The following is an 18,181-nucleotide window of genomic DNA, read 5'->3' as shown; positions in this document are numbered from 1 at the left end:
GCATGAACATATCAGTTTCTTTATCCATTTCACCGTGGATAGACAGCTGGGCTATTTGTAGACTTCTACTGGTTCAAGTGGCGCAGCTGTGGGGATTCTCGTTCACATCTCTTGGTGTACACGCTCACAAGCTTTTCTAGGATGTATGGGTAGGAGTGCAGCTGCTCATTGCTTATCTTCGGCTTTACCGGATAATGCCCAATTATTTACTGAGATGTTACATTGGTTCACACTACCTCCAGTGGTATAGAATTTCTACTGTTCCACATTCTTGTGACATTCAATATTGTCAAATTAAAAAAGTTTTGCCCACCCAATGAAAGTGAAAAGCTACTTCATTTAGGTTTCAGTTTGCATGTCCTGGGTATTGATGAGATGAAACATATTTTTAAATGTTTATTGCCAGCCATATTCTTCTGATATGAGATGAAACTTCATATCCACACAGCATATTTTGGTGGCCAGAAGGTGTCATTATCACATTTTAAGAACTCTGTGTCTTTTCTCCAAAACTTGTTCTAACTGCAGCCTTCCCCCTCTTTGGTGATGCAACTGTCCTTCTGGCTGCTAAGGCCAGAAGCCTCGGAGCTCTCTGTCTTTCTCTTTTTCTGACCACATCCCCCATGTGATAAGAAATCCTCCTTTCAAAATGCATTCAGAATCTGATTACCTCTCACCTCGTCTGCTGCCTCCACCCTGGTCCAGGTTGCTAGGCTCTGAATTTCTGCAGTAAGTCTTCCTCATTCGCTGTCCAGGCCCTGAGCAACAGTCCGATCACATAGCACCTGTCAGTAACTCACAGTAGCTCCTGACCTCTCCCAGAATAAAAGCCAAAGCCGTTACAATGGCCCATGTGGTCTTATACAACAGCGTTTAGGGATGTGGAAAAGAGGGTGTTGGCTGGGCTGATGGAGGTGACCAGGTCACCTACCGTCAGCTGGGCTGGGGCTTATGATGCAGTGGCCAGTGGCCATTGAGGGTCCCTAGAGTCCGTAAGAAAGGGCAAGTCCTAATGCACAAGCATTTTCCTATAGTTTCATATTTTCTAATGTCCCACTGGCCAGAGCAGGTCACCCAGCCAGGCTGATTCCAGGGCTGGAAAGCAGAGTCCATTTCTTGCTGGGAGGAAGGACAAAGCTAGATGGCAGAGGGGTGAGCGTATAGGGAGTGGTGAGTACATGGCCCATTGTTGAAGTCTGCTACCCTGGGTTAAGTGTTACAAGTATCAGTGGTGCGTAAGCCTCTAGGGATGATTGCATAAAAGAAAATCGAAAGGTCTACATGGTTGGAGTGTTGCATTAAAAAGATGACAAATATTGCATGCATCACTTTCCGGAATCTGTGTTTAAATGCTGTACACTTTAAAATCTAATCTGCTTGCCCTTCAGAATTAACCCAGAAATTATCCAGGTTTTTTAGGGCTCCAAAACATTCTAAAAAATAAAGGTGAACATTGAATTCAACCAGTTGACAGTTGTTCTTGGATTATGATCAATCAGCCTGTGGCAGCAGGGCACATGCTGAGAACAAGCCTCAGGTTCTCTAAGTTTTCCCACCACCACAATGTTCAGCTATAGTGAACTCATAGAAACAATGTGTCGGGGCCTCCAACTTCGCCAAGCACCATAGCAAGTTTGAGTTGTGAAAAAATTTTAACTCAAAATTGTGAAGAGAAATGGCAACATTTAAATTACCATATATTTGTCTTTGAAAAACTTTGCACCAGCTTCATTAACTGTTAAATTTAGATTCATAAAAATCTAAATAACGGCCAGGCACGGTGGCTTACACCTGTAATCCCAGTACTTTGGAAGGACGAGGTGGGTGGATCACCTGAGGTCAGTAGTTCCAGACCAGCTAGGCCAACGTGGTGAAACCCTGTCTCTACTAAAAATACAAAAATTAGCCGGGCGTGGTGGTGGGCGCCTGTAATCCCAGCTACTCAGGAGGCTGAGGTAGGAGAATCACTTGAACCCAGAAGACGGACATTGCAGTGAGCCGAGATCGCCATTGCACTCCAACCTGGGCAAGAGTGAAACTCCGTCTCAAAAAAAAAAAAAAAAAAAAAAAAAAAAAATCTAAATGATATTTGAAAACAATTTGTAGATTTTCACACTTCCTAAGAATTCTCAAAGATGCCAAAAACAAAAATCACAGCCACTAGCAATTTAAATGACTTCCTCGTAGCCAAATAAATCCCAAGGTAAAATTATAAACATTCCCTTAAATTCAAATGTTATAGCAAAAAGAAAGATAATGGGGAATGGAGTGTGAATCATTGTGTTTGATATATTTGGCGGTGACAAATACATATATTACGTGCTGTTTAGGGTCCACTGAGGGTCATAAAACTCACCCTAGTGACCGAGCTACCGGAAGGACTTGACAAGGGCCTCGCCAGCTGGTTATCTGAGTTTTCCAGGTGGGACAGCCCAAGACCCTTATCAGGCCCACAGAAGCTGGGTTGCCGCCCAAAGCCCGGCACAAAACCATCGATTTCCGACCTTTCAACCTACTTTGGCAGAGCAAGAGTTTCCGCAGGAGACTCCCTGCTTCCCTCTGCCCAGGTCCTCTGAGGCTGAGTGAGGTACTGAGTGCTGAGTTAAGGGGTGCTGAGTGCCAAGCACTGAGTAACTGGGGGAGGGGCACCTTGCAGCTGTCATAAATAATTAGCTCCTGTGAGGAACAGGAACTCAGAGGCTGCGGCCGGGCCAGGTGGGCAGAAGTCGCAGCACCCTCGACGCGCTCCCCGTCCCCACCCGATGCCAGGACAGCACCTCCCTAACTGGGGTAGCTCCTGAGGGCGCGGCTGGACCCCGCCCCCTCGGCACCTCCCGGCCCAGCGGCCCGGAAGACCGCGAGGCGCGCTTCTCTGACGTATCGGCGCCTTTAGTCTGACGTGTCCATGCACCGCCCCCTCCCCGCCCCGCCCCGCCCCCGCCCCGCCCCCGGCTGCGCGGCGCCCGCCCTCCCTCAGCCAGAGCAGCTCGCCTGAGGCTGCTGAGGCGGTGGCGGGTGTAGTGGTCTCGGTACCTGTTCCAACCGCGGCTCGCGGGCCCGTGCCGGTCCCGGTCCCCGGCGCGGCCGTCCGAGCCCCTGCGGCGGGCGGGCGATGGTGCGGCGGAGCGCGCGGACGCGGGCGGTGCGGCGGCGGGCATGAAGGAGGATGGAAGGGCAGGACGAGGTGTCGGCGCGGGAGCAGCACTTCCACAGCCAAGTGCGGGAGTCCACGGTGCGTGGGGACCGAGGCAGCCCTGACAGCCCCGCGCGCCTGCCCGGGCCCCCTGTCCCTGCCCCCGGGCCCCTCACCTCCGGGCCTGCGCCCCGCGCCTCCCGCCCCGGCCTCTGCAGCTCTCCCTCCCCACCCCTTCCCTCCCCTCCCTCTGCCTGCCCCCCGCTCCGCTCCTGCCTCCCCTGCCCCCTCCCGCTCCCTCGTTCCAGCCCGGACCCCGCCCCTGCCCCGCGGCCCCGGTCTTGCCCTTCCCTTTCCGCCGGGAGGGCTGCGGTACGCGCCGCGCTCCGGGACCCCGGGGGCTTCCTCTCTGGGGGGATGTGCGGCTCGCGCCTCGGGGTGTGGACGGCGGCCCGGCCGGTGCGCGCCCCCGCGCTCCGCCGCCCGGCCAGGTAGGCAGGTGGATGCGCAGGCGTCCCGGAGAGCCTGGGTGGGCCCGGTGGGTCCTGGAAGGACCAGGCTGCGCGGAGCCCGCCCGCCTGTCGCGTTTGGACCCGGCCGGTTACCTTGTCCCAGTCAACACCTCCTGCCCTCCCGGCGCCTCACGTTTCCATCCCTCTTTCATCTCCCCCAGCCCCCACGTGGATTGAGTTCGAAACCTTCCCTTTTGGGGTGAGAATATTGGTTATTTATGGGAGTGAGAACCTCGGCAAAAGTCCATTTTGCTCTGGAAGCAACTTCTTAGGGAAGCAGCTTCTTTTTTGGCCCATGTTTCTATGTGTGCTGTTGGCAGGGGTCAGGAAGCGCACTTGACCTTGGAAAGTCTACTTTGATGTTTTTATCTTTTCGTGATGCTCTAGAATGTATTATAATTGGGTTTATCTGTGTTTTCATAACGGTTGTCAAATATATCAATTTTTTATATTTGTATTTACCCCTCTCCTAAGTTGTCTACGATTCAGTCACACTTGGTTCGAGGTGAAAAATTGTCTAATTTGTGTACTTACTGATCTTGAAAATTGAGAATCACTTTGCAAGTCATACTTTGAATAAAGAGGACATGTGAAGTCTGAGCTGGTGGAATTTGAGTTCGTGGAATTTGGTACAAATTTATTTGTAGTTTTTTAAATTGAAGCTAAAATACACAGAGATAAATTCGTAAAGTCATACATGTACCCTTCAGATCATTTCATACTAAACACACCTGTGTACTCCTGAATCCACCAGGAGTTTGAGACCGGTCAGCCTGGGCAACATAGTGAATCCCCATCTCTACCATTATAAATAAAGAAAAAAAGAAACAGAATTTTACTATCATCCCGGAGACTGATTCCTTTCCCCCTTCCAGTTACTTTCTCCTCCACCAAGGGTAAACATTGCCCTGGCTTCTAATATTATAGATTAGTTTTTGCTTAGTTTTGAACTTTATGTAAATAGAATCTTACGTTATATACTCTTTTGTGTCCAGTTTCTTCTACAGTGTTTGTGAAATTTCTCCATTTTGTATGTGGTTATAATTCATTCTCAGTGCCGTAGTTGTGTGACTATAGCACAATTTATTTTTCATTTTACTGTTGATGGGCACTTCAGTAGTTTCTAGGTCTTGGCTATGAATATATATACACACACATATACATATATATATATTTGTTTATTTGTTTGTTTTCAGATGGAGTCTCGTTCTGTCTCCCAGGCTGGAGTGCAGTGGCACAATCTTGGCTCACTGCAACCTCTGCCTTTGGGTTCAAGTGATTCTCCTACCTCAGCCTCCCAAGTGGCTGGGATTACAGGTGCATGCCACCACACCCAGCTAATTTTTCTATTTTTATTAGAGACGGGGTTTCGCCATGTTGGTCAGGCTGGCCTTGAACTCCTGATCTCAGGTGATCCACCTACGTTGGCCTCCCAAAGTGCTTGGATTACAGGTGTGAGCCACCACACCCGGCTGGCTATGAATATTTTTGTACATAGCTTTTGGTGGACATGTTTGTGCATTTCTGTTGGGTATAGCCCTAGAAATGGAAACCCTAGGTTAAAGAGTGTGCATTTGTTCATCTTTAGTAGATGCTTTTAAACAGTTTTCTGAAGTGGTTGTACCAGTGTACACTTCCGCCAGTGCTGAGAGCCTCAGAGCTGTGGTTGTTTCTCATCTTTACCAACACTTGGTATTTGCTGTCCTTTTTAATTTTAGTCATTCTAGCAAGTGTGTTGATAGTGTTCATCATATGAATAATTTTAATTTGCATTTTCCTGATAACTAATGAATTTAAGCACCTGTTTGTTTATTAGCCATTTGGAAATCTTTTGTGAAGGGTCAAATTTTTTTCTCCATTTAAAAATTAAGTTTATCTTTTTAATATTGATTTGCAAGGTCTTTACAGTATAACTTGTATTATATTGTAATACAAATGGATAAGATTTGTCAGATATATATATATATATACAGCACATATTTCTTTCCCACTCTGTGGATGCCTTTCACTCTTAATGATACCTTCTGATCGACAGAAATTATTAATTTTAATATAGTTCAATTTATTAAAATTTTTTGAGTACTTTTTATGTCCCGGTTAAGAAATCGCTGCTTACTCTAAGACTGACGTTCTCTTGTTCTTTCCTCGAAATGCTTTATTGAATTATTCTCATTTAAATTTGCAGTCTATCTAGAATTTATTTTTTGTGTCTGGTGCAAGGTAGGAGTCATACTTTTTTCTCCCACAGGAATGTCCAGTTGCTCCAGCACTATTTATGACTTTTGTCACAGATAGGTAACTGTATATTCATAAGATTTAATTTTAGACTTTATGCTGTTTTATTGGTCTCTTTGTCTTTAGTTTTATTATTATTTTTAAATTTGAGACAGGGTCTCACTCTCTTGCCCAGGCTGTAGTGCAGTGGCGCAATCATGGCTCACTGCAGCCTTGACTTCCCAGGCTCAGGCGATCCTCCCACCTCAGCTTCCCAAGTAGCTGGGACTACAGGCGTGAATCATACAGGTGTGCACTAGCAGACCCAGCTAATCTTTTAATTTTTTGTAGAGGTGAGGTCTCCCCATGTTGACCAGATCTGTCTCCTGGGCTCAAGTGATCCTCCTGCTCTTTGGCTTTAGTTTTAATTAATTAGATATTCTAGAATTTCGGTTGAGAAAGGGACACATGTTAAAACAGTCCAGAGCTTTGTCTACTCCCCTGAAAACAATTCGGTTTTGGTACTGATTACAGAGTTCTTTAGTTCTGACTCTCCTCACCCCTGTTTCCCTCAATCCAGCACCCCTGGCTGGTTGAGTCTACTCCATCTTCTACAGAACCAGCATAGACAGTGACCAGGCTCAGGGTTCCCCGTCTTTGGCATTTCTTTCTCAAATGATTTGTATTTAGAGTGAATGTAAATACTTGCTTTTTCTGTAAGACCTGTTGCCAATTTTTGAAATTATTCAATTGTTTCTGATTTTGCTACATAATGCTATAATTGCTTAACTTTTTAATCATGATAAGATATATATATAAAACATGCGATTTACCATATCTAAATATACAGTTCAGTGGCATTAAATACATTCACATTGTTGTGCAACCACCACCACTATCCATTTCCAGAACTTTTTCATCACCTGAAACTTGATACCCATGAAACAGTAACTCCATTCCCCACTGTCTCCAGCTGCTGGTTCTGCCTATATGAATCTGACTGTTCCAAGTTGAACCACAAAATATTTGTCCTTTTCTGTCTGGCTTATTTCACTTAGCATAATGCCTTCAGGGTTCACCTGTGTTGTAGCATGTGTCAGAATTTCTTTTTCTTTTTTTTTTTTTGAGACAGAGTCTTTGTTGCCCAGGCTAGAGTTCAATGGTGTGATCTCAGCTCATTGCAACCTCTCCCTCCCTGGTTCAAGCAATTCTCCTGCTTCAGCCTCCCGAGTAGCTGGGATTACAGGCGTGCGCTACCATGCTTGGCTAATTTTTGTATTGTTAGTAGAGATGGGGTTTCACCATGTTGGCCAGGCTGGTCTCGAACTCCTGACCTCAGGTGATCCACCCGCCTCAGCCTCCCAAAGTGCTGGGATTACAGGTGTGAGCCACTGCACCTGGCCTAATTTTTGTGTTTTTTGTAGAGATGGGGTTTTGTTATGTTGCCCAGCCTAGTCTCGAACTCCTGGCCTCCCAAAGTGCTGGGTTTACGGGCCAACGCACCTGGCCCAGAATTTGTTAAGGCTGAATATATTTTCTTTTTGTGTATACCGTATTTTGCTTATCCATTCAATCATCAATTGACCTGAGTTGTTTCCGTTTTTGGCTATTGTGAATAATGCTGCTGTGATCATGGGTGTGGAAATATCTATTAGAGTCCCTGTTTTCAATTCAGAAGTAAAATTGCTGGATTATATGATAATTCTATGTTTAATTTTTTGAGGAACTGCCATACCATTTTCCACAGAGGCTTTACCATTTTATATTCCCTCTGGCAAGGAGCCAGGATTTCCGGTTCTTCCACATCTTCACCAACACACGTTGTTTTCTGTTTTTCTTCTTTTTTTTTTAAAATGGATGTGAAATGGTATCTTATGGTGGTTTCGATTTGCATTTCCCTAATTATTAGTGAAGTTCAGGATTGTTTCATGTGCTTATGGACTATATGTACATCTTCTTTGGAGAAATATCTGTTCTTTGCCTGTTTTTGAATTGCGTTGCTTGATTTTTGTTGTTGAGTTCTAGGAGTTGTTTATATATTCTGAATATTAACCCTTTATCAGGCATGTGATTTGCAAACACTTCTGTCCCATTCTGTAGGGTTGCCTTTTTACTCTATTGATAGTGTCCTTTGATGCACAAAAGTTTTTAATTTTGTAGTCTAATTTATCTATTTTTTCATTTGTTGCATGTGTTTTTTTGTGTCATCCAAGAATTCATCACCAGCTCCGGCATCATGAAGGTTTTCCTCTAAGAGTTGTATAGTTTTAGCTCTTATGTTTAGGTCTTTGATCATTTTGAATTAATTTTTGTGTACAATATAGTGTTTAACTTTTAAATACTCATGTAATAATTTTGTCTTCTGTGTTATGAATATCTCATAGATCTCTTGTCGGTTGCTTTAGTGATCATATTTGACTTTGGCTATTAATATCAGGTAGTAATGATTCATTTCCTTTCTTTTGAGAGCTAGCTATGAAATCCTAAGACTGCCAACTAGCTGAGTAGACCCTGTCTTGGCTAAGAGGACCCCAGGAAACCCTAAAAACTGAATTCCCAGCCAGAATGTGATGGGAGATCTGACACGCCTTGTTATACCCACTCCCTTTTGAGGTTTAAAAACAACAACTGACCAGCTTTAATGTTAAAATAGAGATCTTAAGACTGAGAGAACAGACTCTTTGTGGCAATAAAATACCAAACGGTGGACAAGATGTAGGGCCATGCCAAGCAAGGGTTAAGTAAAGCACCCCCCCCCCCCCTTAAAGAATAAACTCGGTTCTAACTATCTCAAAGTGTTTCTTTTTTCCTAGCAGCTAAACAAGCACTGGCCTCCAGATAAGCAATATTAATAACTGCAGCTCACTTACTGCCAGACCCTGACTAACTGACCCTCACTCCCCTGTTCCACAAGCTATAACTACAGCTTTGATTGGATAAGAGACTGATTTCAGTAACTTTGTCCTGATAAGAGCACTGAGCAGTTTACAGAGGCTGTGCACTTGAGTGCCTTCATGTCCCTGCTTCGCCATCTGACTACAGGGCCTCATTGTAATGCGTTTAGATGTTAAGTCTCCACCCACAAGTGAATGCGGATAAGTATGTAACATACATGTTTATTCAGCCTGCATGTGCATGACCTCCCCCGCTTTGTGAATATTCATAGCTCCTCCTATAACCTGTTAAATATATAAACTTGGCCAACCCGTTCAGCAGAAATCCCTGTTCTGTCCTCCCTTGAAGTGTCTGTTTCTGTGCTCTGCGGGAGGATGCTTCCCAGCCATCAGGATTGCCACCTTGTAGGCTGTGTGACTCTCTTCAAAATTATTTTTGAGGCAGAGTGTCGTTCTGTCACTCAGGCTGGAATGCTGTGGCACAAACACGGCTCACTGCAGCCTCTACCTCCCAGGCTCAAGAGATCTTCCTACTTGAGCCTTCCAAGTAGCTGGGACTACAGGCACATACAACCATACCTGGCTGATTTTTGTATTTTTTGTAGAGACTAGGTTTCACCATGTTACCTAGGCTGGTCTTGAACTCCTGGGCTCAAGTTATTCACCCACCTTAGCCTCCCAAAGTATTGGGATTACAGGTGAGTCACTGCAAGTCTTTTTTTTTTTTTTTTTTGGGACAGAGTCTCACTCTGTCACCCAGGCTGGAGTGCAGTGGCACGATCTCAGCTCACTGCAACCACTGTCTCCTGGGTTCAAGCAATTCTTGTGCCTCAGCCTCTTGAGTAGCTGGGATTACAGGTGGCCACCACCACACCTGGCTAATTTTATTTATTTATTTATTTATTTATTTATTTATTTATTTATGATGTAGAGTCTTACTCTGTCATCTAGGCCGGAGTGCAGTGGCATGATCTAGGCTCACTGTAACCTCTGCCTCCTGGGTTCAAGTGATTCTCCTGCCTCAGCCTCCCACTGGGATTACAGGCGCCTGCCACCATGCCTGGCTAATGTTTTTGAATTTTTAGTAGCGACGGGATTTCACCATGTTGGCCAAGCTGGTCTCGAACTCCTGACCTCAAGTGTTCCTCCTGCCTTGGCCTCCCAAAATGCTGGGATTACAGGTGTGAGTCAATGCGCCTGGCCATTTTTGTATGGACAGGTTCTTTCCATGTTACCCAGGCTGGCCTTGAACTCTCCTGGCCTCAAGTAATCCTCCTGCCCCAGCTTCCCAAAGTGCTGGAATTAGAGGTGTGAGCCACCATGCCCAGCCTGGCTGCGCAATCTGAATTCTTCCTTATCCTGGGTATGGCTTAAGCTCCTCTCTTGGCTATAATATTTTTGGAACCAAGTCTGGGGTTGACTGGGACTTTTTTTTTTTTTTTTTCATGGAGTCTCGCTCTGTCACCCAGGCTGGAATGCAGTGGAACGATCCCAGCTCACTGCATCCTCTGCCTCCCAGGTTCCAGTGATTCTCCTGCCTCAGCCTCCCAAGTAGCTGGGATTACAGGCGCCCGCCACCATGCCTGGCTAATTTTTGTATTTTTAGTAGATTTGGGGTTTTGCCATGTTGGCCAAGCTGCTCTCGAACTCCTGACCTCAGGTGATCCGCCCCCACCTCAGCCTCCCAAAGTGCTGGGATTACAGGCCTGAGCCACCGTGCCTGACCAGACTGGGACTTTTACAACAGAGATTTTAGAACCTTCCCGTTTAGTTGGCTTCTTTTAGGCCAAATGAGAGGTGGGAGATAATGGGGATAGAAGGAATTATCCTTCACCTGCTGCCTCTCTAGGTGAGTTTACCTGCTGTTTTCTGCCAATGTCTTGCCCTCAACTCTATGGCTTACCCTTTGTGCAGGAGATCAAAAACTTTAGTCCTTCCCACTTGAGGATAGTGGTTGGGCAGAAGATGGGAACCAGTCACCAATCTGGTATGTAAGTTGAGAATACAGTTATCTTGGAGTCTGTAGTCTTTTCTGACCTTTGTCATTGCCCTCCAGCCAAAGACTACCAAGAGCACACCTGTAGTTGGACAAATTGGGCTTATTGCATATTGCAGTGAGTTCCGTGGGGAACTGTGGGGTGTTCAAGTAACTTTTCAAGTGGGATTTGGGCTTCTACTAGGTAGTTTGGGAAGGGTTTAAGGAAGTGAGGCTTTGATCTATATGGGGTGCTGTTAGGAAGCTGGAATAATTCTGTAATTGGATAGCTTAAGAAATCTTTTCTAGAAGGAGAGAAGACTGGAATAAAGCTAAAGCTGTAACTGGTAAAGAAGTAACAGTCATTCCTGTTAGCCAGGATAGAGAGATGGTCATTTTTGTGATTTGGACAATGTTCATGTTTTTTGCTTGTGTTCAGGAGTGATTACAGAGTGGTCTTGTTTAGTCTTTATCCATCATGGTCTTGTCTGATATTGATGTTCTCTGAAACTGTTTTTGTTCTACGGAAGAGTCCGTCATCAAGGCCGAGGTGTGGGCCTTGCTCTGAGTTGCTTGCCAGTTTACAGCAACACCAAGACCCAGCTGTGATATCACCAGGCCAGCTCCCAGATGTCAGGGGCTGCTTTTCTTTTTCTCACGTGGTTGTAAAGTCTTCTAGTGGAATGGTGTATTAGAAACAAATCCAATAGCCAACATACGTTGAAGTGATTTTCTAACATAGAAGAGCAAGAAGGAATGGGGTAGAGGTATAAAGGTTTCATTGTATTTGGCTTTTCTAAACTGAGTTAAATCAGCTTTCCCTCTGTGGTGGGCTGCATAATGGCCCCTGAAGTTGGTAATCCATGTGATAATCCCTGGAACCTGTGGTATGTTACTTTACATGGGTAAAGGGATTTTGCAGATGTGAGTACGTTAAAGGGGAGTTATCCTGAATTATCTGGGTGGGCTCTATTGATCACAGGGTCCTTGTAGGAGAGGCAGGAGGGTCAGAGTCAGAAGGAGATAGGATGACAGAGACAGAGTTGGAGTGATGCCCTTTGAGGAAGGAGGAGGGACCGTGAGCCAAGGAGTGTGGGCGGCCTCCAGAAGCTAGAAATGTCAAGGAGATGGATTCTTTCCTAGAGTCTCCAGAAGGAACCAACCTTGCTCACACCTTGATTTTAGCCCAGTGAAACTCAGTAAATTTGTGTTGTTTTAAGTCACTAAGTTTGTGTTATTTGGTTACAGCAGCCATAGGAGATTCCTACTCTTTCATCAAGAGGCTTTGACTTTCACTGCTGTCCCTGTATGTCTTACCACTCCCTAGTTGTATACTTGAGGTTAAAGGAAACTGGGACATTCTAATTACATTTGAGATAATTTTTCCTGTCTTCCTATACTGTCCTCCTTTTTCTTTTTTGGTCCTGAGATGGAGTCTTGCTCTGTTGCCCAGGCTGGAGTCCAGTGACGTAATCTTGACTCACTGCAGCCTCCGCCTCCTGAGTTCAGGCGACTCTCCTGCCTCAGCCTCCCAAGTTGCATGGATTACAGGTGTGTACCACTACACCTGGCTAATTTTTGTATTTTTAGTAGAGACAGGTTTTACCTGTTGTCCAGGGTGGTCTCGAACTCCTGACCTCAGGTGGTCTACCCGCCTCGGCTTCCCAAAGTGCTGTGATTACAGGCGTGAGCCACCGTGCCTGGCCCTGTCCTCCTTTTTAAAACTTGATTTTATTGCAGTTAAGAATACCTAATGTGAGCTCTACCCTCTTAACAAAAAGTTTTTTTTTTTTTTTTTTTGAGTCAGAGTCTTGCACTGTTGCCCAGGCTAGAGTGCAATGGTGTGATCTCGACTCACTGCAACCTCCGCCTCCCAGGTTCACGCAATTCTTCTGCTTCAACCTCCTGAGTAGCTGGGATTACAGGTGCCTGCCACCACGTCCAGCTAATTTTTTATATTTTTAGTAGAGACGGGGTTTCACTATGTTGGCCAGGCTGGTCTCGAACTCTTGACCTTGTGATCTGCCTGCCTCGGCCTCCCAGAGTACTGGGATTACAGGCATGAGCCACTGCACCCAGCCCCTCTTAACGAATTTTTAAGTGTGCAATTATATTGTTGACCATAGGTACAATGTTGTACAGCAGATTTCTAGAGGTTACTCATCTTGCTTGACTGAAGCTTTATGACCATTGATTAGTAACTCTCAATTTCCTTCCCTGTCCCTGTCCCTGAGAACCACCATTTCCACTCTTTGAGTCTGTGAATTTGACCATTTTAGATACCTGATATAAGTGGGATCATGCAGTATTTGTCTTCCTGTGACTCTCTTTTTCACTTAGGTTAATGTCCTCAAGATTCATCTATGTTGTTGCATATTGCAGAATTTCCTTTTTTTCCCCCCTTGAGATGGAGTCTCGCTCTCTTGCCCAGGCTGGAATGTGGTGACTGCAGCCTTGACCTGCTGGGCTCAAATGATCCTCCCACCTCAGCCTTCTAAGTAGCTGGGACTACTGGCACCCACTGCCATGCCTGGATAATTTTTTTATTTTTTGTAGAGATGAGGTCTCACTGTGATGCCCAGGCTGGTCTCAAACTCCTGAGCTCAAGTGATCCTCCTGCCTTGGCCTCCCAAAGTGCTGGGGTTATAGGCACGAGCCATCATGCCCAGCTGAATATCCTTTTTTCAAATATTTTTAAAGGTGAATAGTATTCCATTGTATACTACATTTTCATTATCCATCCGTTAATAGACATTTAGGTTGTTTCTACATCTTTGCTATTGTGAATATTGCCTCGGTGGATATAGGAGTGCTAATATCTTTGGGATTGCGATGGTGATTCTTTAGGATAAATAGTCAGAAGGGAGATTGCTGAATCATATGGTAGTTCTGTTTCTAATTTTTTCAGGAACCCACATATTTTCCATAGCAGCTGCACCATTTTGCATTCTCATCAACAGTCTGCAAGGGTTCCGATTTCTCTTCAGCCTTGTCAACACTTGTCTTTTTTTTTTTTATCATAGCCATCCTAACAGGTGTGAGGTGATAACTCATTGTGGTTTTGATTTACATTGCCCTGGTAATTAGTGACATTGAGCATTTTTTCATATACATGTTGGCTGTTTGTATGTCTTTAGAGAAATGTTTTATTCGAGTCCTTAGCCTGTTTTTAAATCAAGTTATTAGTTGTTTTTACCTTTGTGCTGTGGAAGTTTCTTAGGTATTTTGGATATTAACCCCTTTTCAGATACACAATTTTCTCTCATTTCCATCACTGTGTTGATTGTCCACTTTGCTGTACAGAAGCTTTTTAGTTTTATGTATTCCCACTTATATATTTTTGTTTTTATTGCCTGCGCTGTTGGTGTTATATCCGTGAAATCATTGCCAAGGCCAGTGTTGTGAAGGCTTCCCTCTGTGTTTTTCTCTGAGAGTTTTATAGTTTCATGTTTTCCGTTTAAGTCTTTAATCCTTTGTAAGTTGATTTTTGTGTATGGTGTGAGAGAAGGCTGCATTCTTTTGAATGTGAATCTCCTGTTTTCCCAACACCCTTTGTTGAGGACGTTTTTCTTTCCCTGTTGTGTATTATTTGCAGCCTTGTGTAAGATCAGGTGATTGTACATAAATGGATTTATTTCCGGGCGCTCTATTCTGTTCCGTTGTTCTATATATCTGTCTTTATGTCAGTACCATACTATTTTGATAACTAGCTTTGTGTAATAATATATTTTGAAATCAGGAGGTGTGATGCCTCCAACTTTGTTCTTTCTCAAGATTAACTTGGCTATTTGTGGTCGTTTGTCATTCCATAAGATTTTTAGAATTATTTTTTCTATTTCTGTTTAAAAATGCCACTGGGGGCTGGGTGCAGTGGCTCATGCCTGTAGTCCCAGCACTTTGGGAAGCCGAGGTGGGTGGATCGCCTGAGGTCAGGAGTTCAAGACCAGCCTGGCTAACGTGGTGAAACCCCGTTTCTACTAAAAGTACAAACATTGGCCAGGCGTGGTGGAGCATGCCTGTAATCCCAGCTACTCGGGAGGCTGAGGCAGGAGAATCACTTGAGCCCAGGAGGCAGAGGTTGCAGTGAGCTGAGATTGTGTCACTGCACTCCAGCCTGGGTGGCAGAGTGAGTCTCTGTCTCAGAAAAAAAAAAAAGTACTGTTGGGATTTTGACAGGGCTTGCATTGAATCCGTAAATTGTTTGGGTATTATGGATATTTTGACAATATTAAGTCTTCCAATCCATGAACATAGGGTGTCTTTCCATTTGTCTGTGCCTTTTTTAATTTCTTTCTTTTTTTTTTTTTAGTTTTAAATTTTTTATTTCCATAGGTTTTTGGGAAGCAGGTGGTATTTGGTTACATGAGTTAAGTTCTTTAGTGGTGACTTGTGAGATTTTGGTGTACCCATCACACAAGTGGTATATACTGAACCCAATTTGTAGTCTTTTATCCCTCACCCCTTTCGCACCCTTTCCCCGTGAGTCCCCAAAGTCCATGTGTCATTCTTATGCCTTTGCATCATCATAGCTTAGTTCCCACTTGTGAGTGAGAACATGCGATGTTTGGTTTTCTGTTCCTAGGTTACTTCACTTAGAATAAGTCTCCAATCCCATCCAGGTTGTTGCGAATGCCATTATTTCATTCCTTTTTATGACTGGATAGTATTCCATTGTTATATATACCACAGTTTCTTTATCTACTTGTTAATTGATGGGCATTTGGGTTGGTTCCACATTTTTGCAACTGCATGTTGTGCTGCTATAAACATGTGTGTGCAAGTATCTTTTTTGTATAATGACTTCTTTTCCTCTGGGTAGATACCCAGTAGTGGTATTGCTGGATCGAATGATAGTTCTACTTTTAGTTCTTTAACACCTCTCCACACTGTTTTCCATAGTGGTTGTACTAGTTTACATTCCCACCAGCAGTGTAAAAGTGTTCCCTGTTCACTGCATCCATGCCAACATCTATTCTTTTTTGTTTGTGATTATGGCCATTCTTGGGAGAGTAAGGTGGTATCACATTGTGGTTTTCATTTGCTTTTCCCTGATCATTAGTGATGTTGAGCATTTTTTCATAGGTTTATTGTCTATTTGTATATCTTCTTTTGAGAATTGTCTGTTTATGTCCTTAGCCCACCTGTTTTACTTTTGAGACAAGAGTCTCACTCTGTCACCCAGGCTGGAGTGCAATGGCACGATCTCAGCTCACTGCAAGCTCTGCCTCCTGGGCTCACGCCATTCTCCTACCTCAGCCTCCTAAGTAGCTGGGACTACAGGCACCCGGCACCATGCCCGGCTAATTTTTTGTGTTTTTAGTAGAGATGGGGTTTTACCATGTTAGCCAGGGTGGTCTCAATCTCCTGACCTTGGGATCTGCCCGCTTCGGCCTCCCAAAGTGCTGGGATTACAGGCATGAGCCACCGCGCCCGGCCCCTTAGCCCACTTTTTGATGGGATTGTTTGTTTTTCTCTTGCTAATTTGAGTCCACTGTAGATTCTGGATATTGGTCCTTTGTCAGATGTATGATTGTGAAGATTTTCTCCCACGCTGTGGGTTTTCTGTTTACTTTGCTGATGGTTCCTTTTGCCATGCAAAAGCTCTTTAATTCTCAGCTGTTTATCTTTGTTTTTATTGCATTTGCTTTGGATTCTTAGTTATGAAATCTTTTCCTAAGCCAATGTCTAGAAGGGCTTTTCTGATATTATCTTCTAGAATTTTTATAGTTTCAAGTCTTAGATTTAAGTCCTTGATCCATCTTGAGTTGATTTTTATGTAAGGTGAGAGATGAGGATCCAGTTTCATTCTCCTTCATGTGACTTGCCAATTATCTCAGCACCATGTGTTGAATAGGGTGTCCTTTCCCCACTTTATGTTTTTGTTTGCTTTGTGGAAGATCAGTTGGCTGTATTTGGGTTTATTTCTGGGTTCTCTATTCTGTTCCACTGGTCTGTGTGCCTATTGTTATACCAGTACCATGCTGTTTTGGTGACTATGGCCTTATAGTATAGTTTGAAATCAGGTAATGTGATACCTCCAGATTTGTTCTTTTTGTTTAGACTTGCTTTGGCTACATGGGCTCTTTTTTGGTTCCATATGAATTTTAGGATTGTTTTTACTAGTTCTGTGAAGAATGATGATGGTATTTTGATGGGAATTGAGTTGAATTTGTAGATTGCTTTTGGCAATATGGTCATTTTCACAATATTGATTCTAACCATCCATGAGCATGGGATGTGTTTCCATTTGTTTGTGTCATCTATGATTTCTTTCAGCAGTATTTTGTAGTTTTCCTTGTGGAGGCCTTTCACCTTCTTGGTTAGGTATATTCCTAAGTGTTTTATTTATTTGTTTTTTTTGCAGCTGTTGTAAAAGGGGTTGAGTTCTTGATTTGATTCTTAGCTTGGTCGCTGTTGATACATAGGAGAGCTACTGATTTTTATACATTAATTTCGTATCCTGAAACTTGGCTGAATTCATTTATCAGTTTTAGGAGCTACTTGGAGAAGTCTTTTATTTTATTTTATTTTATTTTATTTTATTTTTTTTGAGACGGAGTCTCACTCTGTCGCCCAGGCTAGAGTGCAGTGGCCGGATCTCAGCTCACTGCAAGCTCCGCCTCCCGGGTTCACGCCATTCTCCTGCCTCAGCCTCCCGAGTAGCTGGGACTACAGGCGCCCGCCACCTCGCCCGGCTAGTTTTTTGTATTTTTTAGTAGAGACGGGGTTTCACCGTGTTAGCCAGGATGGTCTCGATCTCCTGACTTCATGATCTGCCCATCTCAGCCTCCCAAAGTGCTGGGATTACAGGCTTGAGCCACCGCGCCCGGCCTGGAGAAGTCTTTAGGGTTTTCTAGGTATACAATCATATCATCAGCAAACAGCAACAGTTTGATTTCCTCTATACCAATTTGGATGCCCTTTATATATTTCTCTTGTCTGATTGCTCTGGCTAGGACTTCCAGCACTATGTTGAATAGAAGTGGTGAGAGTGGGCATCCTTTTCTTGTTCTATTTCTCAGAGGGAATGCTTTCAACTTTTCTCCATTCAGTATTATGTTGGCTGTGGGTTTGTCATAGATGGTTTTTATTACATTGAGATTTGTCCCTTGTATGTAGATTTTGCTCAGGGTTTTAATTATAAAGCGATGCTGGATTTTGTTCCATGCTTTTTCTGCGTCTGTTGAGATGATCATGTGATTTTTGTTTTTAATTCTGTTTATGTGGTGTATCACATTTATTGACTTGCGTATGTTAAACCTTCCCTGCATCTGTGGTATGAAACACACTTGATCAACACTTTCTAATATGTTTTTGGATTCGGTTAGCTAGTATTTTGTTAAGGATTTTAGCATCTATGTTGATCGAGGATATTGGTCTGTAGTTTGCTTTTTTGGTTATGTCCTTTCCTGGTTTGGTGTTAGGATGATACTGGCTTCATAGAGTGATTTAG

At 44.0% G+C, this 18,181-nt stretch overlaps 1 protein-coding gene across 6 annotated transcripts in view; it reads left to right on the top strand.

Annotated features, from left to right (window-relative positions):
• Window positions 1-2,952: 2,952 nt before the first annotated feature.
• Window positions 2,953-18,181, top strand: part of LMBR1 (limb development membrane protein 1) — a 211,275-nt gene continuing 196,046 nt past the window's right edge. For 4 of the 6 annotated variants that reach the window (XM_025378728.1, XM_025378726.1, XM_025378727.1 and 1 more), the window contains exon 1: window positions 2,953-3,232. In XM_025378728.1, coding sequence (XP_025234513.1) covers window positions 3,167-3,232 — 66 coding nt within the window. In that variant the 5' untranslated portion in view covers window positions 2,953-3,166. The remainder of the gene's footprint in view (window positions 3,233-18,181) is intronic. The other 2 variants (XM_025378729.1, XM_025378731.1) reach the window with 2 other exon arrangements.

This window comes from Theropithecus gelada, chromosome 3, assembly GCF_003255815.1.
Source record: "Theropithecus gelada isolate Dixy chromosome 3, Tgel_1.0, whole genome shotgun sequence".
Taxonomy (NCBI): Eukaryota; Metazoa; Chordata; class Mammalia; order Primates; family Cercopithecidae; genus Theropithecus; species Theropithecus gelada.
The sequence above is the reverse complement of the archived record's forward strand: the minus strand, read 5'-3'. Positions and strand labels throughout refer to the sequence as shown.